Source organism: Stegodyphus dumicola, chromosome X2, assembly GCF_044657685.1.
Source record: "Stegodyphus dumicola isolate Sdum_Otavi_A_Nest chromosome X2, ASM4465768v1".
Taxonomy (NCBI): domain Eukaryota; kingdom Metazoa; phylum Arthropoda; class Arachnida; order Araneae; family Eresidae; genus Stegodyphus; species Stegodyphus dumicola.
The window spans coordinates 161,654,149-161,682,079 of record NC_140781.1 but is presented as its reverse complement, the minus strand read 5'-3'; the positions used below and the strand labels follow the sequence as shown (position 1 = coordinate 161,682,079).

At 32.4% G+C, this 27,931-nt stretch overlaps 1 protein-coding gene across 3 annotated transcripts in view; it reads left to right on the top strand.

The window, feature by feature from the left end:
• LOC118184174 (neuroligin-4, X-linked-like) overlaps nt 1-26,583 on the top strand; it is a 314,614-nt gene extending 288,031 nt beyond the window's left edge. The window contains exons 7-8 of one of the 3 annotated variants that reach the window (XM_085809801.1): nt 24,217-24,342; nt 25,533-26,583. In XM_085809801.1, coding sequence (XP_085665927.1) covers nt 24,217-24,342; nt 25,533-25,850 — 444 coding nt within the window. In that variant the 3' untranslated portion in view covers nt 25,851-26,583. Of the gene's footprint in view, nt 1-24,117; nt 24,343-25,532 lie in introns of all 3 variants that reach the window. The other 2 variants (XM_085809800.1, XM_085809802.1) reach the window with 2 other exon arrangements.
• Nucleotides 26,584-27,931: the final 1,348 nt, after the last annotated feature.

Here is a 27,931-nt window from a genome sequence, read left to right as displayed (position 1 = left end):
GACATCAGATCTCCATATATATAGTTCTTATATGCTATTCATCCAGAGTTGTAGTACTCAAGCATTACTTTAGGAACAGACATTTTATTTCCTGTTTGCTATGTTTTAAAGCTCAATAAATCCACGCGGTATTGTGAATTGGGGTATTTACTTTTATGTTTGCTAATTGGAACAGAATTGGTACAGACATGAAAGTTCTAGAACTGCTTAATGTGGGTCGTCTTCCGTTTTCCAGATATTTCTTTCAAGAACCCCCTTTCATGTTGATTTTCTTCTTTCTGAGGGGCCCATTCTTATTAAGTAATGTTTTATATGTTATGGCTTCTCACGGAGGTGGTCTGCAGTGAAAGTTTCGAAAAGGATTAGGTCCCAAATGGTTGGGTTCCTAAAATAATTCCGAAAATGGGTTTAGATCCTAAAAATGATTAGCATACTTCTTTCTTCACAAACGTCCGCCAGCGGCAGAGCGGTAAAATTCCTGAACACGGTAGTTCCGACCTGGGTTTGATTCCAGGCAAATGGGCTGGCTGCAAGTGTTTTTTTCATGTTTTTCACCATGTGTAACGTGTATACGAGCCTGTTTCCTTTGAAAATCCTCAACGAAGACTTTCCTTAGGCAGATATCCCTACTGTGCTTTGCCGTAATCTCAATATGACTTGTAAGGTATTGGTTGATACAAAAATTAATGTACTGCATAGAACCATCAACTGAGAGAATGAACTCCTGAATATGTCTCCTTGAAGTATCCCACTCAGCTTGCCACGAATATTCTAGGGAAGAATTAATAACATATTTTGTATGCCACTTTGGCTGCTGAGTATTATCCTGAACAGCATTTTCACCTTAGCAGCGTGTCTGGCGAAAGAAGCCGCTTGTTTGTTGTCCTCTCCATATAGATTTGGATTCAGTTGAGATATATTTTCAGATCATTGTTATTCCACGACAAGTTGTATTTTTGTTTCATTTTTTGTGAGGATTTATTTAGGATTTACTATGGCACAGGCAATAGAGAGTTTAGCTGCAAGGACATTAAGTTCAGAACTTTTTATAGAATCGGTGAAACTAATCACTTCCTGTCGTTAGCTCTGCTTGAATATATTTCATTCATGTCCAGTTTCGTCTCATTCTAGTAAAACTTCAGCTTAGGCAACATCGAGCCGGAGATAGTTTGATCTTTCTGGTATTTGAGACTCAGTTTAATCTTTTGGCAGGATGCCGTTGATGATAGTCAAGCTAATTAATTATTCCTCACGGAACAAAGCATGCAGAAATATGAACTTTTCCATAGTACTAGTTGTTATCAAGACTATACCAAAGAAACTTGATCTGCAATCGCAGTAATTTCAGCTAGTGATTATTTTAACAGCGTGTAATTGATAGGATAGTAGTCATCGTTAAATAATTTAGTTACCACTAACTTAACTATACTGCTGCTTTAAAAATTTGAATTATATTTTTGAGGTGATATTTGCTCTTAAAATAGTTCAAGTCAATCTGAAGATGAAGAAGAAGAATTAAAATCTAGATTGCATGACACTACAGTGAGAAAACGCCTGTTGATAAACTTGACTAAATTTTTTTGAATTACTTATGATTAATATCAGAGTAATGTGCTAAATTTCTTGAATCATAACTTAGTGAATTTATTGAAAGACTGCATTAAAAAGCATTTTCCTTATTACTTTTCTGAAAAATATTTTTTATTCTGTGTTGTAAAATATTATTTAATAATTTGTCAATCGTATAGATTAACTCTTTTAAACTTCAGTTAAGTTCAATATTCTTCAGGGAATATATATGCCCTATTGTTTTAGAATTGCACTTACTGATAGCCAGAGCTGGGAAAAGCAGATCAGACGCAATTATTAAATACATGTTAGACTATGGTAATATTTTTCCTAGAGGGACTGTAAATAGTATTCTGAAAAAAGGGGCTTTAATGGTTTAGGCCAGGGATTTTTCAGCCGGTGGTACGCAAGAGAATAATAGGTGCTACGCAAAGAAGAAAATAATTTTTTAACTATTTAATTCACAAATTAAACCCCCAACATCCTGACTGAGTTTTTTTCCTCTAACACTCGTAAATGTATGCGATCTGAGCTTTGTTCAAGTGTGGTGGTGGTACTAGTATTTTGTAGTGGTGGTACTAAAGGTTTCCAATTTTTGTTTAGACGGTACGCGTTAGTCAAAAGGTTGAGAACCGCTGGTTTAAGCCATATGTGTACAATGGACAAACAATTGTGAAAAGGAATTATATGTAAGTAGTTAAGGATACCTTATGTCTCAAAGTAGCAGTATCTTATGCAGTCATGTCCTATGGTTACTTAGAATTGCATCTTAACACATAGATTGGGTAGATTGAAAATAATTAAAGGTGAGGTGAATGATTTTAGTTCAATTCGCGTACTAGGGGTCAAAATTCTTCATTTATTACTTTGTTATAGCTGGAAAAAAATAATTTTATCATTTAACCTGAAAACGAGTCCTGTTATTGGAAAAGAATTGTACATTTAAATGATTTGCTTCTGAATCGAACAAAAAGGATTGTGATTGTCTGCGTATTAGAAGGAATTCAATAAAATTCCTTTTAAATTCCAAAGTATTAATTATAAATATGCTTTACTAATAATACAATCCCAATGCTCTCATATTGGATTTAAAATTAACCGCATTCCATCTGGCTTAAACGTTTTATTTTTCGAGCATTATTAAAATTTAAGTATAAATTAACCAGTCACATAAAACTAACAACTGCTGATAATTTCGAACACTCCTTGAGAGATTACTGAAGTTTGTATAATAATAAAAATTTCAGAGGCAAGTGATTTACAAGCTATCATTGACCTAGGCTGGTTTACACCTTCCTTGCTTAAAATTTCTAGATTAATCTTATTATCATCTTCAGGTGGAAAATGAGACGAGATTTTCGTAGAATAAAATGCATAGTTTTTGAAAGTCTAATGTTAATTTCAAACACTGTAACTAGAAACAAACGTAAAACTCTTAAGTATGATGTGAGTTGACTTTTCTCAACTTACAATAATTATATACAATTTGTATTATAAAATTATATGAAAATTCAAAGAATTAGCAAAATCCTGAATTGAATTTACTAATTTTGTTATAAATAATTCTTCATTAGCTCCCTTGAAATTAAGTTATAAGTGAAAATATTTTTTGGAATTGCGACCTAATGACTTTGAAATTTCTTACAGAATATTTTCTTACGGTTTATATCTTCTTTTTCATTTTTTCAGTGAGGATAGTATCTAAAAAAAACTAAGTATAGTCCCATCTGCTTTCAATTTAAAAACGTAATCTTTCAAATGCGATAAAAGCTTGAGAGGTTTTACAATTTGTTTCTCTGAATTTACTTCAGCTTCTAGAATTGGAACGCTTCACAATAAATCGTGTTTTTATTTCTGTTCCCACTCAAGAGTTCTCTTAAGCCATTAAAAGTTCGCATTTAAAACTTTTAAAATTACAATTAAGATTAAGTATTTGTAAAAGCATTCATTTCTCCGTCAATCTGTCGTTCGTTATTTTTTTTTTACATTTTAACCTTTGAATTTTCAGTATAAACCTGTAATAAAACAACGTTTTCCAAAGAAAAAAAAAAGAAATCAGAGATAAAAACAAATAATTATCTTTTTTCCTTTATAAATAGATTATAAATATAAAAAAATAAATGCTTTCCTTTAATGTAACTTAAAATAACTGAAAGTGCGAGCGTTGAATCTAAACGCAATGTTGTTTAAATCTTGAAAAAAGAACTTATTTTATAAAACTATCCAACTTGTTGCTCTGTTGTGCTTATTTGAATGAATTTCGTCTTAATGTAAAGAATAAAGGTATTCTTTCCTTCCGCTTTTAGTCTCAGCCGCTAATAAGAAAATCGTGTGATTGGCTTTCTTCGAACGGGCAATGAAATTTTCAAAATTTCGTGTACCTTGAACGGATCTTGTTCTCTATATATGCTTCCGAACCAATATGGTAGCCGACAATCTGTTACTAACTTAAACTGGTTGACTAGATTCGTTTGGCATTTTCCTTAACGGCCTTTCTATACGCAAAAGATAAACAAAGATATTTCGAACAGTGTGTATGTATATCCGAAGATCCCATGTTTGACGACGAGCGAGAGCATATTTTTACGGATTAATCTTCTCGCCAAACCCATAACAATACAAAAGTAAGTAAAATCAATATTACGTTTATTTAGAGACATTAAAGGTTTACAGTTACAATTTGTTTAATTTGTTGGTGGCGGTCATCAACGTTAACATTTATGGCTGACATATCAAAATAAACTGGAACATGCCTTATAATGATTTAACATTCTAAAATTATGGGAGAGGACACCTCCGAAATGTTCACTGGTATTCTTACTTTCTAAATTTCATACTGCAGTTGTAGGGTACATTACCGGGAAAGAAAATCAGTAAAACAAAAGAACAAAATAAAAGAATATTAGTTAAATGCTGATCCCGAGGCGGCGGCCTGGAACTCCGCCATTCTGCAATTCCCCTCAGGCTGGGCTGCTGGTCCCAAACCGTCATGCTAATTTCGGCAAAACATTAAACCTTCAGCGGCGCAGTGGTCTTTCCAGTGGATCTACTGCTTTATCCTCCAAGGTTCTGCATTATTCTCGTACTCCGCAGCCATTCCATATTTCTCATCTTCATATAGAACTTTTTCGACTTCTAAAGAGGTACTGTGACGATCACGCTGCGATGCTTCTTGTTTTCGCTCTCTTCTTCCTCTCTCTCTCGTCATTTGTTTTTGATACTCTTATGCCGGGCTGTCGCTGTAGAGCACGCGACGTTGCCGGCTCTATGACTAAGTATCCCAATAGGGCACAAGACGTTGAACAGTCTGGACGGCAGTGAGAAAGCGTTGGAAATGGGGAAAGAGGAGTGACCAGGGTCACAAGAAGAAAGAAAACCAAAAAAGCCGTGGGCATGGAGAGGCTAAAGACTAGTGGGTGTCTGGTAGTGTTGTATCATGATAAGTAGGTGGTTAAGACATGAGATTCGTAAAAGCATTCATTTCTAAATAAGTCTGAGAAAAATTAAATAAGTCTGAGAAAAGTTTTATTATTAAAATCAGATATCGTAAGGTATAACATATAATACAAATACAAAACACAAAATAAAAGATACAATGATACATAACATATATACACTATATACAAATTTACACTATATACAGGAAAATCCGTGAAAGCGAACTAAGTAGTGAAATTATCGTCACGGGTGAGGTGCGCCGCGTAAGGTCTGATGCAACTGTCTTCTCTCAAAGGTAGGTAGTCAAAAATTTTAAAATGATGTAAAAAGTCGCATTGTATGGCTTTGTCAAAAAAGTTTTTTTCATTTTATTGAGGTATTTTTCAACAGTATCCAGTTTAAGGTCTCTGTGAAGAGTGCCGTTTGACACATAAAAATGTGCGTTTGTTATAAGCCTCATAAACTTGTTTTGTAGCACTTCCAATTTATAAAGATCTTTAGTAGTAACTGTAGCCCAACAGGGGATGCATAGGAAAAAATTGGCCTGATAATGGCCGTATAAAGATGTCTTTTTCGAGAAAGGTCCAATTTAGAGTATTTACCCAACAGGGGTGGACGATTGTTCATTACAGTGTGAGCTTTGTTTCTGACCTTAATAATATGGTCTTTCCATTTGAATTGCTTGTTCAGGACTACACCAAGGTAAGTAGCTTTCTTAACTTCAGGTACAGTAATATTGAAAATTTTAAGTTTTCTTCTAGCAGGAGTCATTATGCGTTTTTTGTTAATTAACAGAAGTTGTGATTTTTTAGCGTTGATGGAGATGCGCCATTGCTTGCACCAATTTTCAATATCAGAGACAAATCTTTGCATATTTTTAATAGCAGTATCAGCGTTAAAAGACTTAATGGCGACGGCCGTATCATCGGCGTAACAGCGGAGGAAGGAATTTATATCAGAATTTATTTTAGGGAAGTCAGAGACGTAAAAATATACAAAATAGGTCCAAGTACAGAAATTTGAGCAACTCTGGCTTTGAGTGTCTTACAATCAAAATTATCGTCATGAATGTTGACAAAGAAACTTCTATTTGTAATAAAAAAAGTTGATGAGGAGAATGATGTATCGACTAAAATTCAGAGCGATGAGCTTTTCAATAAGCCCCTCATGCCAGACGCGGTCTTTCGCCACGTCTAGCATGAGTAAAGCAACTGTCTGATTGTTGTTTAAAGAGGCTCCGACAAATTCGGCTAATCTAACAAGCTGCTTGATAGTGCTTAACTTTTTCTGGAAACCGAATTGCTCGGGTGGAATCTTGTAAAAATTAAGTTCAATTCTCTTTAAAATAATACTCTGAAAAATTTTGCTAAAGCCAGGAAGTAAACTGATGGGTCTAAAGCCATCCGGTTTAGTAATATCCTTGCCCGTTTTGGGCAGCAAGATAATTTTGGCAGTCTTCCATTTTCTAGGAAAATAATTATTGGCAAGGCAAACATTAAGAATGCTAGTGAGTTTCGAGATGATACTCGATTCTCTCGTCATCCACTGCGCAGCCACTTTTATACCCGGCGCGCTTTTGAAAAAATTGGCGAAGTATGATGATCGGAAGAACGCCAAGCACAGCAACCCAAACAAAGAAATCTTCATGGGAAGGGCTTTCCTGACTACCAGAAGACTATCGCGGTTCAACCACTCTGCTGAGTCAACCTCCTCTCTGCTGATGGAAAAGGTGGGTAACTAGCCTCGTCTCCAGGTGCAGATCCAACACTGCGAGCTTCCTATCCAACGACTTTTTACTCTCATATACAAGCTCTTCATAGAACATGTTCCAGCTAGAAATGTCACAGCAAACGGGGTCCTGTTTAAATAAAAACTCCAGATGGTGCGGTCATCAGAACATGTGTTACAACGCTTAGCGAAAGAATTTCGGAGTGCAGTAATCCCCAGATAAGAAATTCTGAGAAACAAGTTCTCAGCCGACACTTTGGATGTGAAAATTTTTCAGAACCAAGGAATAGTTTTTCAACCCAATAAACGACGGACAATAAAAATTAAACTATTACATAACAATTAAATTCATTAAAATGTCAGCACAATAATAAATTGTTTATTCAACAGAAAGTAGGTATACACATTATCCAGATTGAGTTTCGATTACTATTGATTTACCTTACCACCAGTCAGAAAATATGAATTCGATAAATTTTAATAGAAAAGGGGTCAAAAAATTACCTTAAGTTAAATTTAAAAAATTAACACACCAAAAGTGCAGCAAACAAAGCCTTAAAATAATTAAAGTTAAAAGTTAAACAACCTTAAGGATCAAAACAAAAGTACAATAACCAAGTAAACTCAAATTAAAATTAAGCAACTTCAACAAAAGAAAACGTTTAAAGCAACCAAACCTAAATTTAAAGTTTACAAAAGTTACAGTTTAAACTTGCAACCAACTTTAAACAACTAAAGCAAAAATTAATGACTTATGTTACTGTTCAAAACTGAATTAAGTAAGCAAATAACTTAAAGCTTTTAAATAATAACAATTAATACATAACAATTCTATGCATTATTTCTAACTTCATTTTTATAATGGCAGTAATACATATACTGTATAGCATATTAATTGAACAAAAATATTTTATTTATTAATTTTGCATGCCTATATATCCTTTTGTGGTTAAAATTACCAAAAAATTGAGCGAAAGTTTGAGAAAAGCATTTTTCTTTTATTATTAGTCTTTGCTTGAGCAATATTTATGGCTTTTTTAATCTTTAAATTTTATATGAGAGCTTGTGATTGAAATTTGAGAATTATTGCTAAAAACAACAATAGAGTGAACAGAACTAAACACGTCCAAAATTTAATCACCGTGTTACATAAAACAAGAGATCGTTTTACAGGAAGTTGAAAGAATTGTTCAGTGGGACTCATCCACGGACTCAGGAGAAATAAGTTCGTGGCCAATAAACAAAAGAGAAGATATGCACAGATTCTGGTAATATGGTTAAGCACCAAATAGTTTTTACGAGAAGCGACACCTTTGTCGATAAGCCTGTGGTGAACGTGCGATAAGCCATCGATAATAAAGTGACTTGTCTCAGGTGCCTCGGGTAGGGTCGCTCTGAAATGCTGGATGCAATAATTGTATGCGTTGTATAGCTCGAAGATATTCTTTCATAAGCAAAGCTATTGATATTGAGCGAAGATATTCTTTCATAAGCAAATCAATATATTTGTAGTTTTTGAAAAACGCGTTATTTTAACTCAAGATTTCTAGAACTGCGTTATGTGACAGAGAGAATGTGAATTCAATATCTTCAAAGGTTATATCAATTATTATGTTTGGAGAAATCTCAACATCGATCATCAACACTAAAGCCATTCTTACTAACACTGAAATAGTTATTGCGCATTTCGGGTGCTGCACATCGGCAACAGAAGTTGGAAATTTAATGTTTATTTACTGCATCACGAATAAAGATAATTATCTTAAAACGATGAGAAATTTGAACACCTAGAATACCTACAGCTTTCCATTTTTATTAGAATTTATTCCAAATTTCTAATGATTAGAAGCTTATTGCAGTCAATGCAATTTTAATATTGAGAATGACAGCCAACAAACTAAGGAAGGATGTAAACAGCTTCTGAATGATATGGTTTAGCACCAAATAATTATTCCATGAAGGAAATGCCTTAACTAATGTACAGATTAGCCTACGATGCGATCATCATCAAAATAAAGAGGTGTTTCTTAAACGAAATTATCCACACAGTCATTAGAAAGGTCTTGTATTTGAAGAAACATTTTCAAACAAACAGACCTCAAAAAGCAGGCATTTTCAGATGTATAGGAATATAGCAACGTTTACAGGAATCTCTAAACCGATAAACTATTCATTAACTAATACCAAACGGAATTATAAATCACAGCAAAAATTCAAAATTTAGTTATAAAAATAAGTTTTAGATATAAATAGTTTGCCTTTGTTGTGAGTTCTAATGCTTACGAGACCAACTAGAAGGCATCAGAAGATTTTAGCCAAACTACACTTGAAAATACCCCAAAATGTATTGCGAGATTAAATCTGCAGGAGAACGTTTTCTGGCATTTAGTCCTGTGTGCTTAAAACTAAGCATTGTATAAAATTAGCATATGTTACGTGGTCATTTATTTCGCTTTAAGCCGAGAGAATCCTATTTTAACCTCTACGCATTTGCCGCATTACTTTGCTACAATTAATTTTGGCCAACTGGATATTTAAAATGACCAGAAGGCAATTCAGCAAAAGGAAATAAGCGCCAATGAATGGTGCCCTTTATTTCCTTTAGTTAATTCCAAATATTAGGCCTTACACTTAGTTGTGTTAAACGTGAAATTAATTCATTCTCACGTACAGCCCTAGTTTCAAAACTTTGAGAAATATCAATTTGATTGAGATGTACAATTAGGCTATTAACACATAGATTATTCTAAAATTCTGTAAATTCTTATTTATATAAGCATTAGAAATTTCAAATACAAAGTCAAGGTTTGTAACCTAAGCCAAGGTTTGTAACAGTTTCATTGCACTTAAATAATAAAGCTTAGGTTTCTGACTACAGTTTTGTCAATTTTCAGTTATATTCAAATTTGTCAATACTGACATAGGATTCCTATTAAATTACTAAATTAATATTCAAAACTCTACGAACGAATCTACGAAAGAGATAATTTTTTAAGGGTGCACTAGCGATTTTATACTTTGGCCACTACTAAGGCCAGAAGTGGTGGTTATTTTATTATATAGGCACCTAATAAGCGCCACCATTATCTCCTATGAAGGGGCAAAACATTTACATCCATGACTTTTCAGGGATTCGAATCCGAGTCCTTCGGTACGGAGTTCAAAGACATTAACCACGTTCCCGTCTGTACGGCGCGGAGAAGATTTAAGCGAACAGAACTGTTGCATAATTATATATAAAATAAAATAATGTAACTACTAAATAATAAAGTATATGTCATTAGTGGATAAAACTTAAAACGACAAATGGAGGAATTTTCTTAATGTCAGATTATGATAAATATAATGATGTCACATTAAGATAAATATAATGAAAATGTAAATTTTGTCCAAAGTTCAAGGATTAGAATTTTAAAAAAGGAACATAAAATATATCTATATATATAAAAGGAAGAGTTTGTGTGTGTGTTCCGTTCGTATTTGCGCGTAAGATAATAGACCCAGGGCTACGAAATTTTGTACATGGGGTGATCTAGACAAGACCATACGATTTTTTCAAAATCCGAATGAGTTTTTTGAACTTTATGTTTTTTGATGAAATGGCATCAAATCGATAATTCTCTCTCATTATATCAGCACTATTGCCACTCGGAAAGACAGAAGACAGAAGGCAACAGAAAGTTGGTTAATTTATTTATTAGGATGATTAATATTTGTATTAAGGGATATTTCTTATATCACTGTAATTTGTTTTATATGTAATGCATTTTTATTGATTTTTTCTTTTTTTTACTTCCTTGTACTAAGTATAAAGGAAGTATTGTAATCGCGAAAAGTTTCAGGCATCATATTTCAACGCAAATATCCATTTTCACAGCTATCGAAGTTTTTGCTTGACATCTGTACGCAAGGATAGGATAAAGAACTCCTTTTCCCCCAAAAAATTGTAAAACTAATTTAAAATGAATTCTGAAGATAATTTTTCGTGGTGTATGTGCGTACGTACATAGGTACGTATGTATCTCCCATAACTCAAAAACGAGTAGCCTCAGAACGTTGCAATTTTGTACATAGGACTGCTATAACATTTAGATGTGCGCTCGTATTTTGGTTGCAATTGGCCGCACCAAACTTATATAAATATATATGTTATCGTGAAAGACCGAAATTGGAGAATGTCGACTTTCACCGGAGAATGTCAACGTTCACCAAATACGTCGGCGAAAGATCGAATATTGCTTTACATTCTTGTACATTCGGACCCTCACCGGTGTATATCGACAATCGCAGATATGCTCTCGTGTACGCAGTATATAGGCAGTACATTTGGGTTTCAAGTCACACTTTTCGGTAGATCTTTATCTACCCACTCTACAATTTTCTCAAATTGACATTTAAAATGAAATGTCTAAAATTACTAATTATGAATAAAAAATGGCACTATAAGAAAATGTAAGCAATATTATATAATGTTTACTATGAGAAATTGTACTAACTTGGAAGCAGAAGTAGCAGCCATTTTCCAAATAGCAATGCTTTACTTAGTGATGCTATACAGCCATCTATGATTGACAGTTGAAAGTTCTAATAATATAGAATGAATAAACACAGGAATGGAATCTGTTAATGCATTTACAGAAGAACAAACTTAAACTTCTGTCTACTAGAGTAGACATAATGCAACAAAGGGTTAATATTTCGTACAAGGAAGTCATGTGGTGCACACATCAGGTTTTTTGATAAAGTTGCTCTGCAGAGTAAAATTCTGTGCAATTTTTAAATTGTAAAAGGCATTAAAAAGGCATTTTTCCTTTAGACATTTTTTCGGTACATTTAAAAGCACGACGAAGGCTGGCCGTCTAGCGGCTAGTATTAAATAAACGTGATGAGGAAGAAATTAAGCATAATAAAGTCATATCAAAATTAAACACATCAGATAAGCCTTACTGTTAGAAAACAGCAGTTTTCTTTTTTTTTTTTTTTTTTTTTTTTTTTTTTTTTTTTTAAGATTTTAAGATTTGTCCCGGAAGAAAGGTACAAATTTCAGACATTACATGTAGAGTAATAATTAATGTATTAGAGAAGATATGTATCCCTCATGTGATTTTTAACGACTGACTCAGCAAAGTGGTAATTAAAATTAACTCGGGGTAAAGAATTTCTCTAGCTTAAATTTCAGCCACAGCCGTCTTTTTGAGACTCTGAAACTCTAGCCTATAATTAGGTCACACGTCATCTAATCGGTAATAATATATAGCGAGACACACAACGTAAGAAATTTAGAACCAAACCCAGAAAAAGCACAAAAGAAACATAACTCAAAACCCATAAAATCCAAAATTTCCTGTAAATATTTAACTATAAGTCTTCTGGTTTGGTGATTATTGGTTGAGTTTTTATATATTTATAGAAGATTCTGGACTTTACTGGTTTTGAATTTTATTTCCTTCGTATCTCTGTGGATTTGGTTCTAAATTTCTTACTTTTTTTTTTTTTTGGTCTATAATTGATTAATTGGGGCGGACATATTGGGCGGAAATGATATTGAAATAATTTTGTTTTAAAATAAAAGTATGTGATACATTCTTTCTCTCTCTCTCTCTCTCTCTCAGTATATATATATATATGTGTGTGTATGATATGTATGCTTACCACATATATATAAATCATATAAATTGCCGTAGCGTATAACTGTTCACTTTTGTTTTCATATGCCGAATTTTGTTATTCGAAATGCTTACGTACTTCCATTTAGCAACCTGATTTTGACCCATCTGAGATAAAATAGTCTCACATTTCCTGGAATAACTGAAATTCTGCGTTATGGGTGATTAAAAACGCATGCTACAGCTAATTTTTAAATCTGCAAATATTGAGTTTTTTTGCGAGGGGATGGTTTGGAAGTATCATTTTATTTATAGCTTATTTATAATTTTTGTGCATGGGGAGATGAAATGCTTTGCGAAGCCTCTGGAATAAAAATTTGAGAAAACAATAAGCGTAACCCCCGCATAAATCGTCGGAGATGACCGGGGAGACATCGCAATATAAACACCCGCATCCCTAATAGCGGTTTCTGTAGCTTTCGCCGGCAGCATGGCGCCTTGCTTTCACCCCGTTGCATTAATATGCTGAGGTTGTAACTTCAACTCTCATCCCTTCGCCAACAAAAGTACACAATTCCGCATAGTTGATGGGCGTTTTTCATAATCCTTCGTTGGAATTCGAAGCTAACCTAGGAACTGATGAAAAGAAAAGAAATTTTTAAAATATTGTAAGCGCATGAGTTGTTCGTGAGTTTTAATCTTAACGTTGATTTGATATACATTATTTTGCTAAAACCCTATACTTACAGTTTTACTTAAAATAACTGAAAGAAGAAATTTAAAATAAACAGCCATGGAAGTAAAGTGAAATGCCTAAAGCAATTAAGTGGATAGTCTATTCAAATATTTTTCTTCTTTCTTTCTACTGCTGTTCCATTTTGAGTTAACTACCTTTTTGAGAAGTTCCAATGAAATGGCCTGCATGATACTATAATTAGTATTCAGTTTTAGGTAAGATCATGTCTTTCAAAGCAAATATTCATTGGAAGGTACGTTCAAATATATCAAACATTTCGCACTGTAACGCTATGAAACAAATTAGCCTTGCTGCCTCCATTCGTTGAAGCAAATTTACCTCACATTTAAGAGAAGCTCAGTTAATTAGCGCTTGTTGAATCTTTAATAATTACATCTTTCTTTTTATTCTATTAAAGTCGCAAATTGTTTTCCTATTTAATTCTTGGTAAAATTGGTACGTTTAAATTTGTGATTTTAATCGCAATTTTTTTTCCTACACATTAACGGTGTTTTATAAAGTTTAGAATAAAAATAGTGGGAATTGCTTAAATATAAAAATATTTGGAAGTTTATTTGTCATCTGAAAAGCGAAATGTATGAAACAGAGCTGTTAAGTATCAAGAAAACTTAATTGCAACAGCAGAAAGTTTTAGAAAAAAAAAATGTTAGCAAAATTTTAATCTTCAGTCCAATTTCTTTCACAAAAAAAAAAAAAAAAAAAAAAAAAAAAAAAATTGCGTTCTCATTCTAAAGTTTCATGGGTATAGAGATGTAAAATTACATGCTCATTCAAAGACAAAATATCAAATAATGTTTTGAACTGTTAGAAGTAAGGATTACGCACATACATGTAAACTAGAAAAAGCATTTTTAATTCGCTTACTTATTGTACTGGGCATCAACAGATAAGTTTTAAAACTAAATTATGCTTATAATATATCAACTATTCTAATATATTTCAATATCCAAAATTTTTTGTGAATTAAAAACTCTTGCCTTACTTTGAAATGTATTAGTTTCATAAGATTTAATGCATAAATACACCTTTCTTTGTGTAAAATAGTAATTTAGAAATTGTTATCTAAATAAAGTATAAATTTACAAAGTATAACTATTTTTTATATTTAAACTTGCGGTAAAATTAAAAATAACACCCTTTCTTTAACGACGTTGCTACTGGATAAGATTTCATGGAACAACTGGAGGTACTGATACGCATATTAATATTAAAAGGTTAGAAATAAATATTCGTATTTCTTAAAATTGTTTCCTTTCTTGCTTCGAATAAGGTTTACTTGAACAAAATAAAGTTCTGGGAACATTTCCAACCACTTTTCAAATTCTGATGAGTATAATAGGAAGATAACAGCAACTTAAATTTATGAAAATTACAATATTCTGTCACAATATCATTAATCGCACTACACGAAGATATCGTTTTAACGGAAAAGATAACAAAATGAAAGTGTTATCTGTTAGTTTCAAAATACATTTCTTTCCCTGCACAAACAAGCTACCTGTACAGAGGATCAAGGAATTTAGTTGCTCTTAATAATGTGTTAGATCAATTAGATATATGAAAAGAAAGTGCAAATTGGATGAAGCACTGACTTATGGAATAAAAGGAGAATTTAGATTTAAAGCTTATGATGCTAGATATAAATTTCTGGTTTACTTCCACTTAGCAGTCGCGAACCAAAAAATAGTATAAATGTTACATTTTACATTAAATCTCTTTTTAAATTTATGTAAGCATCTAGATATAGTTTCTATTTAATTCTTAGACTTTGATACGCTTATATCTTTTTAGGATTCTACATATTAAGCAATGAATAAATCAATAAAGTCTACATCATTCCAAAGCATATCTGTAGCGCGTTACTAAATACGTCATATATATCACAGCACATTAAATTCGTTTCATGAGATATAATTTAAATTATCTTCGTTCTATATGCTTTGCTGTACGCTATTGATAAGTCTGCTTTTACTTCTTCTCATTAAGTATTGAAGTTATCTTTTCTTCAAATGATTTCTTCTCACCGTTTATCATTAGAAGAAAATCTGAGTATCATTAGAAAAAATCAAGTTTCTGAGAACTCCCTCACACACCAAATATCCGTGGTCTCATTTCATGTGCACCTATTCCCATCTTTGAATTAGGAATACATTTGCAAGATCAAGCATCGTCCTGATCGTTTGCATACACAAATACAGTAATCGATGAGCATTTCCACAGCATAATTTTCAGCATCATAATCATCACCTTGCATAATAAAGCTATATTAAATCTAATGCACATAATGTTCTATTCAGCTTGTCCTGACGGGTAGACAGTCCTGCTATACGTTACATACGCGCCGGCTGTAATTCCTCATCTTTCAAGGATGCTCCAACTACCGAAGCTATAAATCTTCTATTAGAGACCTAGTTTAGCTATGCCCTGGAAAAGGCAACCGTTTTTATTGCTATTATACTCAACAGTGTAAGTTTAATGCATAAAAATCTATCATCCTCTAACATCTGAATCCCATAATAGAACATTAGTCATAATATTTATTTTATCTATACTTTAGAACAATTACTCAAGACATTTTTAAAGCATTTGTTTCATTGATTAAGATTTTTAGCCGAAACTTTTAAATAAAATCAATAAAATTAGAAATAATTATGAATTAGACAAGTAAGTATCCTGCTTCAGTAATTGCGGCATTAAACGAGCAAGTATAGTTGTTTTTGTTGGCTCATTAAACTAACTCTCTGGCTTCATTATGTAGTTCAAGAGCTCCATGTGTTTAAAATTTAAACATAAAGGTTAGAATAATTACCTAGCTCAAACACTGAGAAAAAATGAACTTTGAAGGGCTGTACAATTGTGGAAAGCAGGATTTAATGAAATTCTGTGGGTGAAAGTATGTGAAACTATCGAAAATGAGCGTGAAAGCAATATGACACAGCAAACGATTTCGACATGGATATAGCGCTTAAATATTGTTCTTAATTACTCCTGTTGAGGAATATTAACCCTCATGAGAGAAAAGAAAACTATCGTTCAGCTTAATAGATTTTTTCTCTTACTTTAACTGATAGACGTCTGAGAAAACATGCAAGTTTTAAAATGAGAAACTTAGTCTTTAGTATTAAAAATATGCTGAAGGTGTCAACTGATATGTGAGGTAGGTAGGTCTGATTGGCTGGTTATTATGCAAATGTGTGGAATCACTGGAAAGCTATTTTATCTGAAAAGTAACTAAAGCTCAAGGCGGAGTGTATAGACAGACTTCATACTATGGGACAGATTTTCATTTTTCGTTCTTAAGATGAATTGTGTGATATTACGAAGAAGCAATCTCAGGGGCCTTTTTCCAGAATTTCAAGGAAATTGGAAGAAATAATTCTTGTATTAGATGTGATTAATTGATTCAGATTTGAACAAAATATGATCTCACGGATATAGAAACAATTTTTAGAACACGGATTAGCTTCACAACATACATTGTTTTCGGCCACAAAAACCACCCCACCAGGAAAGAAAAAAATGGTTGCATTTGTGCAACAGTGAGATGATGTTATCCTATAAATCCTCAAAAATTAGTAGATAGGCTACATTTAAATACAGGAAAAAAAGCATGCTGCATTAAATTGTATTTAGTTGTTTAAATTTGGTTGGATTCATTAGCATATTAATTACAGCAAAGCAAGTGTGATTGATGGTGTTCGAACAATTCAATTATATTCGCGAATTGTTCAACAATGTTTTATTTATGCATGAAAATAAATTCTGTCTTTCAGAAATGTAAATTTAAAAGTGTGCGACAGTATGAAATTAAAACCAAATTTATGTAAACTGGAAATTGGGGGAAAAATCAAGTTACTTCTTGAGAATAACATTTTCTTTAATATTTTGTATGGTCATCTCGAACAGATATGCGTACTTCATATCTTGATTTCACAGGCTTTACCAAAGTGTTGATCAAGTCTCGTGGAACTGCATGCTATTCTTCTAAATGTGTACTTTTCAGCTCCAGGAGGCAGGAATTTGGCGCCTTAAGGCGCCTTATTTTATTATTTTTTTTTCCAATGGCAGATTGTGAACAGTTACAGTGTAACCCAATCCATTAATCTATACAAGGCCAGATGTCGTGGTCTGTTTATTATGGAGGCCCTTAATAGGTAGGCCACCATCGCCTGTTATGAAGGGACGGACAGTTACAACCATGCCCTCTCCGGGATTCGAACCCAGGCCCTTCGGTATCGCAGTCAGGCTTCCCTAACCACTATACAGTCTGAGCGGCCCAAGGCGCCTTATATATGTATATGGCAGAAGAATACATACACATACAGGGTGCGGCAGCGTTCATAGAAGGGTATTAAGAACACACCATCAGACAGTAACTGTAGTTTATTACTTCTTATGTTAATTAATTGTTAAAGCTATTCCATTTACTAATGTGTGAATTGTCCATTGTGTGGATTAGTTTTTTAATATGATGCCTGTCAAATGATGCCCCCCCCCCTTGCACAACACATTCATCTAAGCGACGTTGGAAGCTTGCCATAACTCGGCGTAAAGCATTGCCTGGGACACTGCCGACAGCAGTTCTGATGCAATCCTTCAACTAAGAAATGGTGGCACAACGTGTTCGGAAAAATTCTTGCTTCAAGTGGCCCCAGAGGAAAAAGTCTGCACATGAAAGATCAGGTGAGCGAGCGGCCAGGAAATGTCACTAAAACGGGAAATTACTCTACATGTAAATGTCTGGCCCAAGAAATCCATGCAAATTCTGGTTGTGTGCGAGGTCGCTCCGTCTTGTTGAAACCATAATTTTCCACTGCTTCTGGTGTCCGCACAGTTCTTTCCTATCTTCCCGGTTTGCCATTGCAAACAAAACCTGTTGTTCGAAATGCACTTACCCACCTCACAGCGGTCCGTCCACCTGGAGCTTTCCCATGACGTCCCAAGTTGAAATGTTGCCGAAATCGACGCTGGGTAGCAATAACAGAGTAGTTATTCTTGAAATAACTTTCAACAGGAAAGGCACGATGCTGTGCACTCCTCCACCAATCCATATCAATGTCACACTCAAAATGGCAGCTCATTAGTACACGAATGCGGCACGAGCTGGCGCGCATTCATGCAGTACGTGATTGTACGACGCAAGTCAAATTACGCTATGAACGCTTCCGCACCCTGTATATATATATATATATATATATATATATATATACGTGGCAGAATAAGAATGCATGCACCCACACACACATAATATATACAAAAGGAAGCATTATAATTGGCCAAAAATGAAAAACAAAAAGTTTTTAACCAATCCTGTGCTATAGCTGCAGGATTGAAGTAAATTAGAAAAACGCATCTGAAGTTAAAGTTAAATTGGAATCAAAGCAAGGCAATTCCTCAACAATATTACTAATTGCAACCGTGGATAAGAGGTTTAACACTGTATATCAAAATCAAAATTAGAATTCATCAGTATAATAAACTCGAAAAATAAAAATGCGAAAATAAATGTACAAAAATTATAAAAATACAAAAATTAATCTCCTCTTACTGAAACTCCAATTCAGAACTCTTTAGTAGAAAATGAATTAAAGTTTCATAAAAGTCGATTAATATGTTTCGAATACATGTTTCGTACTTCTAGTGCATTTAATCAAAAACCAAAACATGATACAATTAAATTTTCATTTAAGACATTAAAATTCCTTTAAAACCGAAAAATCGAATCTCAAACGTATCCAGAATTTTCCCTACACGTATTCAAAACACTTGGAAAAAAGAATAAAACATTACATTATGCCAAACTGACTATTCAAAAAAAAAACAATAAAACTTTACATTATGCAAATTGACCACTTAAAAAAATAAAATTGGTCAAATAACATTATATGTAAAGCCGGCATTCAAAAACAATTACAAATTAAAGAGCAACTGTGGTCGATAAAATCATCTTTCTGAAGTCGAAACGAATGCTAACGAGGATCTGTGGGAAGCAGAAGATACTTTTCGTGTATATCCATGAAGTGTTGAGCATTCAAGATAACTGCTTCGACTAATTTTCTTTCAAAGATATGATGTCATATTGTCAAGTTTAAAGATATGATAACAAATTGTCAAAAATATGATGTCATCTTATCGATTTCAACGATATGATATCAAATTCCATAGCATATTTTCACCTCGGCATTGCGTATAGAAGATTAAAATTACAGTCAATGCTCAAAATTCTGTTTTCTGAAATTAATAATTCTGATAGCCGGAATTGTATGGACCAATGTTTCATTTCAGATGAACATTTGGCTTTATTGATCATCACTATAACAATACCATACACATACACTGTTTCTGTTCGCGTTTGAAAATAGTCTGCTGTGCGTTTTTTGCTCATCCTTTATATACAAATAAAGAAGACAGCAAAGTTCACTAGAAGAAAATTCTGATTTCACCTGTTCTTGTACACCCCTGCCTGAGAGGATAAAGTCACTGTCCGCTTGCAGTTTCATTTTGGATAAAAACGGCAAGGTCCTATTTTAGTGTGCCATAGTTTTCTGTGTTTAACGCAAACATGAACGAGTTTTCTTTACAAAATTCATAATGAAAGCAGGCCTTTTTCCAAGTAACTTGCAGTATTCTCCTTTTGATGATTAATGTAACTTTTAGTTAGATGTATAGAATTAATGCAAGAATTTTTATAATCGATTCAGATACTTCAGAAATTAACGTTACTTTTCTTTAATTCCAGTATTTAAAATAAAATTATTAAAATCACTTCTGCTTGTTCCGGACCATGTAAAATAATTGAATATTTCTTGTACAAAGCTATTTCAGACAAAGATATGTGTTCAAGTTAATCAAATATAAATATTTGTTGAAACGTAATGAGAAAGAATGAAATGCGGTCTCTCAAAGAAATATTTTCCTGTAAAAAAGTAATGTATATATAAATATATTGAGAAAACTAACAATCTTAGACAAAGATTTAATTTTCTGAAGAAACTTACGGCAGAGAGTGATATTTTTCCTCAAATCTGGTTTAGTTTGGTTTTTAGAAGTATATAAAAAGGCCATATCACTTAAAATAAGAAATTAAAAAAAGTTGAAAACCGAAGAAGCATTTAGTGTGATGTTTTTTTTTTTTTTTTTTTTGTAACATCGTTTCCCTAGGAAGTCTGAACGACCGTATTAAAAATATAACACTGATATTTTCATACATGAAATTTTGATATATTTCTATCTACTAAATTTAACGTATGTCAACTGATACATAGCAGCATATTTCGGTATATGGCGAAACAAAAAAAAAACTATTTTAGAACATATATGGGAATTTCTTTATATATTATATAAAATCACCATACGTTACAAAGTCACGAATTGATAGAACTGGCATTTTGGTGTATGGGACATAAAAAGCCGAAAAGATATTAATTCACATTCAGATTCTTATTTGTAGAATGCATCACTTCACTTTCATCCCCATGTATTAAGGTTTGCGAAGATGAGGCAATTTACGTAACCTAGTTTTACGTTTTGTGGGTCAGAGTCTATCAAACGCATTCATCATCTTCTTGAAAGTAATTGGAATGCGCATGTTCAGATTTAAAATTCTTTCTAATAAAAAGATAATTAAAGTTCATTTTTAAGGTAATGAGGATTTATAACCTTCAAAGTGGCACAGCAACTCATCGCGTTTATTCACACCTCAAAGGATGTCCTTGATCTTATCAATTTGGGTCATGCTGCGAAGTTGCCGCTATGATAGTGCTCAGAGCCTTCTCATACGATACATCAAGTTCTTAATTTTCTCTGAAGAGATACGCAAACATTAACTGTTCCCAAGATATAGCAGCTGATTACTGAATCCTTTTGCGATTTTCATATTTCAAGAAAGGTGTTACTCCAGTAAGACAGTGCATCTTCCTATGTAACTATTACTTATTTTTCAAAAGAAATAGATCTGAGTTAGGCTTATTACTACCTTCCAAGATACTTGAATTTTATAAAATTTGCTTGGGCATTGTTGAACAAACCAGTAGATTAATGATTTTGATCTAATATCTAGAATGGAGTTCCTGAATTTTACAGCCCACGTGTTTTCAGTTCCTCCTGGAAGCCACTAGCATATGAATTGGCAGATGCAGGTTGTCATTTGCATTAAAAAAAACACTAACACGTTATCAGGAAGGTGATTATTATGTGTACCTTCACAAAATATGCGCATGCATTTACATTACTGTGTAAGCGTTTTAGATTTATACCATCATTTCTACGGTATTCAGAATTCCTTGCAAAGCCATACATGTTGCAATATTAGCCGCAAAAACTCAGATACCTTTTGCTTATGAATTATTGTGTTAAAGAGTTATGTGTAATACAATTTACACAAAGCTCAAGTTTCTCCAATTTCTTATGTAGGCTCAAATGTTGTTATGCAACAACAGGAGGCTTGGGATTTGGGGAAGTCTTGGAAGTTAACTTTGAGCACTATAAAAGTACTTTTGTCAAGAAATATGGGGTGAATTACATTGAAATACAGGCACAAAAATTTGATCTATTATACTGTTTCAAAAGATACCTTTAAAGTTTTGGTTGTAGATTCATAAAATTAATATTATAACACATAAAAATAAGATCGTATCTGTCAGGGCAAATTTAATCTAAATGTCTCAAGCACTAAGGGATTGAAATAAATTCTTATTGTGTTCAACTGAACATGCATTTAAATATTATGTTAATACTATATAGCAATATATGATTTCACATAACTATTTTAATGAGTGTATGATCTACCAGATCTTTTATGAAATCTGTGATATAAATATTAAATGAACTTCGAGTTCAGCTAGAATATGTTATTAATAAAATGTCATAAAATAATGAATACTACGGATTTTGAAATTGTTTTTTTAGTAAAAAAAGGTATTTGGAAAACTAACAAACAATGTTGTTAAACAATACTCTAGAAATATTTTATTACAGTATTTTATTACTCTATTAATGCATTTTTTCTACGTATTTTGTGCAAGCAAATCCTTTTAATTCATCGCCCGTGTTTATGAAAAATTTATATTGCCATTGTTATCAATTTAACAGACTGTAGGACACTCTGTTAAATTAATAACAATATATATATATATATATATTATTACCAAATGAGAAAATTATGTATATAGGAATTTCAGAACTTCCTGTATGTATATGTATACGTATACTTGAGATGTATGTGTATGAAGTCCAGAATGAATTACAAAGTTAAAATAGCAATATGTATATATACATATATATATTAGAATTCAGCTACGCAACTTACTTTTGTATTAAAATAATTTAATTTCATAATTCTTAATAATGGTGAACTTAATTTTTTAACTGTGTAGTTTAATTTCATTACCTAATTAATTTTTACCTAGGCTGAAAACCGTAACTGGTTTTTAGCTTTATTTATTCGGTTAATTTATTTGGTTATAGCTTTAATGCGTAATTAAAATGTAACTTTAGTCATTAATGAGAAAAAAATTATTCCCTTTGATTAAGTAACTATGAATCTCATATATACAAATGAGGGATAAACGCATTGTATAACATCCGGAGCAATTTTTGGAGACATAAGATAACATCTGAAAAATTGAACAGACATACATCAAAGGAGCATAATTCTGTTACATCCTTCATATATTCTAGATTTATGCTTTATTTTTTGTCATTCACATTAAACTTCCGTAGTCTATGTACAACGGTGAAGGCAATGATGTGAAGCGTAACATAACTGAAATGCTCTATGTGAATCTTTTAATTTTGCAAACAGTATCTCATAAACTGAACGTCGGACTCTAATCTTGTAGAACGGAGATGTGAGTTTCGTTTAACTTATATGCACGTAATATATATGTATAATTTTATTTTATGTGAAATTCTCACAGAATATTTTTATTTAACAAGAAATAATTTAAATATCGCTATTTCTTATTTAAATTGTATTTATTGAAAACCGAAATAGATAATCCAACCTGAAAGATATTTTGTAGAACCTAAAATTGACTTAAATATGACAAAAACTATTCAAAAAACAATTTCGTAACTTATTTCTTAGAGATAAATCAAATTTACTAAAAATTAATTTTAGACTTAATAAAAAACAGTTTAAAATTTATTCAGGAAGTGAGTAATTTTCAAGTACATTATGTAAAATAAAGTGAATCCTTTATCAAAACCATCAAAGAAGAAAACAATTCCTTAAATATTGTATAGGTCTTAATGAGACTATCCTGAAGTTTTGAAGATGTAAGAAGGAAAGAAAAGGCAAGTGCGAGCATTGTAGAAAGCGACGTCTCGAGTATGAATTTTATATTTAGGTGTTTTAAAATAAAGGGGAAAAAATAATGATCAAAATTTCATATTTAAATGCTAAGGTAAGAAAATATTTTAACATAATACTTATCCGACAACCGATGAATTCTTGAGGTCTTTCTAAAAAAGGCATTTTAAGAGAAAATATATCGCCTTTTATTCGAAACTTCTCATTCTCTGTACTAAATTTTGCTTTTTTAAAACTCTGTAGTAAATTTCCTAACTCATGCGGAGACCTTCTCTTATAAATACCAAAAATATTTTCATAGATTTCTTTTCTACATATTAACAAAGAATTTTTAAGCAGATTTCGTGCATTCCTTAATTTTACTTTTGTGGAATATTTTTATTTTTGGCTACTATTTTAACTAATTCTAGACGCAGATATTTTTTAAATCAGACTGTTAAAGTCATTTCCTCAAAACAAGCCTTCGAAAAGAAAAATAAATTCATGAAACATTAAAAAAAATCAAGATGCAAGCTATTTATAGGAATTAAATATAATGCGGACTGTTTGTTTAAATGCATTCTTCAATGTCTTCTAAGTAAAACTGTTGAAAAGAACAGAAACATGTTTATAAACGAATGAAAAATTAACTGAATTAAATCTTCATTGACTACTTTGTTAGAACAAGTAGTGAAAAAAGTCAGTTTAATAAACATCATCTATTTCAGATTGCATTCAAGTCAAAATCCTGTCGCCGTGTGTTTAGGGAACGGGATGATAGCCTTACAGGAGCAGAAAAATCCAGAGTAACAATTTTTAATTTGCAGGATGGCCACGTTTATGGAACAGATGGGGAGGAACAAGGCGATGAAGAGTCCTTTCACCAAACACACGGCGGCAGTGATAAAGATGTTAATATTGATAGGGATAAATACAATATCTGGGATTTTGAAGTAAGATATTTACTTTCTGTTATTGGTGTATATTAGTTTCCCTGTTGTCAAATAAACCCCAATGAAACTCATTCCGCATCTTCGCATGATTAGAATTCCTTTCCTCACCTTTTGTGAATGTAAATAGCACACCCTTCCTATCATGCTATGCCATTGTATGCATATGACATTCCTTAGTAGATGTAATATTTCCGTGAATGCCCAAGATGCATCCGTAGATGTTCAAGCATTTAGAACTGCATTTTGTGGCGTTCTTTTAATTTCGTAATGTGATGTGGTATGCTGTTCGTGAATTTTATGTATTTGAAATGTGTATCTTCTGATACTATTCATCAGTCATCCATTTTCTCACTTTTTGCCTGTGAAAATATGTATCTTGTTCTTTTATCCTTATACATACTCAATCAAGTTACGAAAATAAAAGTGTATATTTACAGTTAAAAAGGATGATTATAAACACGACATGCTAAGCGATATTTATTTAAGTATAGTTTTTGAGTGATTTAAATTTGGGTTTTCAAATAACACAGTTTTTGACAGTAAATGTAGAACTGTGTTTATTATCTCAAATAAATTGGCTATATAATAAACATAAGATATGCTTTTAAAATAGAAAATGCACTTATTGCAGGCGTGTTCTAGAAAATTACGCTAAATCTTATTTAGGCCTCTAGAATCCAAGTGACATTTCATTAAAGTATACTAAATATTGGAAACAATAATTCTGACTTTCAGAAATGTATGATACATTTGGCAGAGATAAATATATAGCTAAGTTAGCCTTAGCGAACAGGATGAATACTTCGAAATGAGGAAACCGCCTGAACCTCTCTTGATGTAGACAAATTATGCTACAAGATAAAAATAATTTTTAATACCGCTTAAACTATTACTGCCATTTAAACTGCATGTTTTATTTCCTCAAATTATCAAGCTCGAGCTTTTGAATATTTCAAGCAGGTATGTTTGGGCGCAAAAAATAAAATTTCTTATAAACACATAACGAGAACTGCTGCGGTAAATTTCAGTGCAAGAGGCAAAAATAGCTTTTGCTCCTTAGTATATACTTTTTTATTTTTAAGCAGTAGGTCTTAGAGTAGATATCGCAATAAATAGTAGATTTTAGAGTAGGATTTTAGTTTAGTAATTAAAATACATGTATACTTTTAGCTATGAAAATATGTTTTTAGGTTCGTCGAGCTGGTGAACGCGAAGCAATCGTGATACCACCGTCTCAGACTAAGCCAACTCCGACCGCTGCAGCGTCACCGATGGCAATCTGTCCTCCAGGTCTTCCTCCGGACTATACTCATCACCACCATTCGATCCACAATCCCTCCCAGCAGGGGGTGCGCATGTTGCCCCCAAAGGTACCTCCCAAACCTGTAATGGTGCCGTCTCCAGCTTCGGATAATGCTCTACCTGAGGCTCAACCTCTGCTGCCTCATTCCGGCATGCCGAAGCAAATTTCTGCCCCCCAGCAGCAATCCCAGGAGATACCAGTGTGAGCAATGAAGCAGTCTGCTTTGTTCGAGTGGAGAGGGGTCGAAATTTCGATGTGGCAGCAGAATCTTCTTACACTGCTGATCGTTTCTATATTACATTTGAAGAATATACAATCTGCTTTTACCGCAAAGCTGCGATGGACCCAATGGAATAAAAATGTTATGTGTCATAATGATGTGCTGTTTACCTGAGATGTGAAAGAATATTTAGTTCTTGTTGTGAGAAATCGTTTTCCGCAAAGTAAGAGTTGTTTACATGAATGTATTGAAAGAGATAATTTTATGAGGCTTCCAGTGCGAAAGAGGTGCTAAAAAGAAATATTATGGCCCTAAGACTTTATTTTACTGGGAATACTGCATGAAGCATTTGCAAAATGCACGAGCTTCTTATTCTTCTACTCTCTAACTAAATATGGAATATTTCTTACTACACCTCGGTGCTCATATTATGGTACATGTATCTCAAAGATTTTTATATTTTACAAAGTTAATGTCATATCCTTCACCGATCAATAATGATAATTGGGGAATACGAATAGTTAAATATAATAATGTATATTGATGTATTTCTTGTACTGCTTAAAAGCTCAGTACGGATTTTAAATAAACTTAAAATATTATTATTCATTACTTGCAATGAATATCTCGTAAGTATAAAAACGTTTAGCTGAAAGTCCTTTTGAGGGACAGACTTTAATCTAAATTAAAATTTGGAATTTGAAAAAAAAAAAAAAAATGTGAGATGTAAAGAAATAGATATCGTAATTTAACAGGACTAAAAGCTTTCCTATTATTTATATTTAGGCTCCTAAAACTTATTTTGCGAGTTAAACCATTGACAAATTAAAATCAATATAAAACACTAACTATTTTCGATATCTTGAAGTGATCTCGCTGCAAGTGTCTTTATTTTGAGATTATTCATGGAAATAGAGTAGTAAAACATAAAAGATAATGCCACTAAGAGGTTTCAGACTGTTAAAGGAAAAAAATGAGGTATTAAATTCATTGTCAGGATTATTATGGGAGATGCTTTTAAAATGTGTAGTAATGAGAAGTGAAGTCATGTACGCCTTCCTAATAATTATCATTGCTACATTTTTATTCTGTCTCTTAAAATTCTACGCCACCACACAGTCACTTAATACGCATCTTCTCGTGTAGTAAAATATAGTTCCAGCTGCAGGAAATATGCATTGAAAAAAATATTTTTCTTGAGCTTTTGAAACAAAACTTCATAATTTATCAGTTCTTACTTCAATTTTTATTTATATTTATTTAAATTTTATTTCAATTCAATATTATTTTTTCGAAATAAAATAGTGCTTAATACCATATAATATTTGTTCAATATCTTAAAGATTTTTGTAAAAACCTATACTTAGTTAATTTCGGATAGTCATAAATTTTTATGCAATCAGTCTGCAACTGTATGCTCTGTGAATTTCAAGTTACGTTTTATATAGCATTTAAAATACAGAGAGACAGACAGAGAACAAATACTGAGTACTTGGAAGGAAGCCTAAGAGAAAACCACAATTTTCTTTAATCATTTTGAGGCACGGCTTTAATTAATTATTTTTTTACCTCACAAAACAATCGTTCTGAAATGCATTCAGTAAAGTAGTATTTTGTTATCATAAGGGAAGAAATAAAGTCCTTTTACGGATTTAATACTTTAATAATTTTGCTTTCAAGTCCTTGATACAAATTTGTACTTGGGTTTTTCTCAAAGCCTCTTTCAATTATGAATAAGTTAGCAAAATGCACGTTAAACGTATTCCAAAGCATGAAAAATCTAATGGTGCGAAAATGTTCTAACTACTAATTCACTTACTCTTGATGTTTAAGGAATACCTTTAAATAAAACATTGCTTCATGAAACGTTTTCCGAATTATTATAACCCGTTTATATGTAAAATTCTAATAAGAGGAAATTTGTCGTCGTTAAAACGTAGTTAATGAATAAAAAGAAAAACAGGTTCATCAGAATATGCCTTTAGCATTTATAAGCAGATATGTGAATTTATACCAAGAAAAGACCTAAAATTCTTATGAAAAGAAAATAATATAACAGCGTTTGT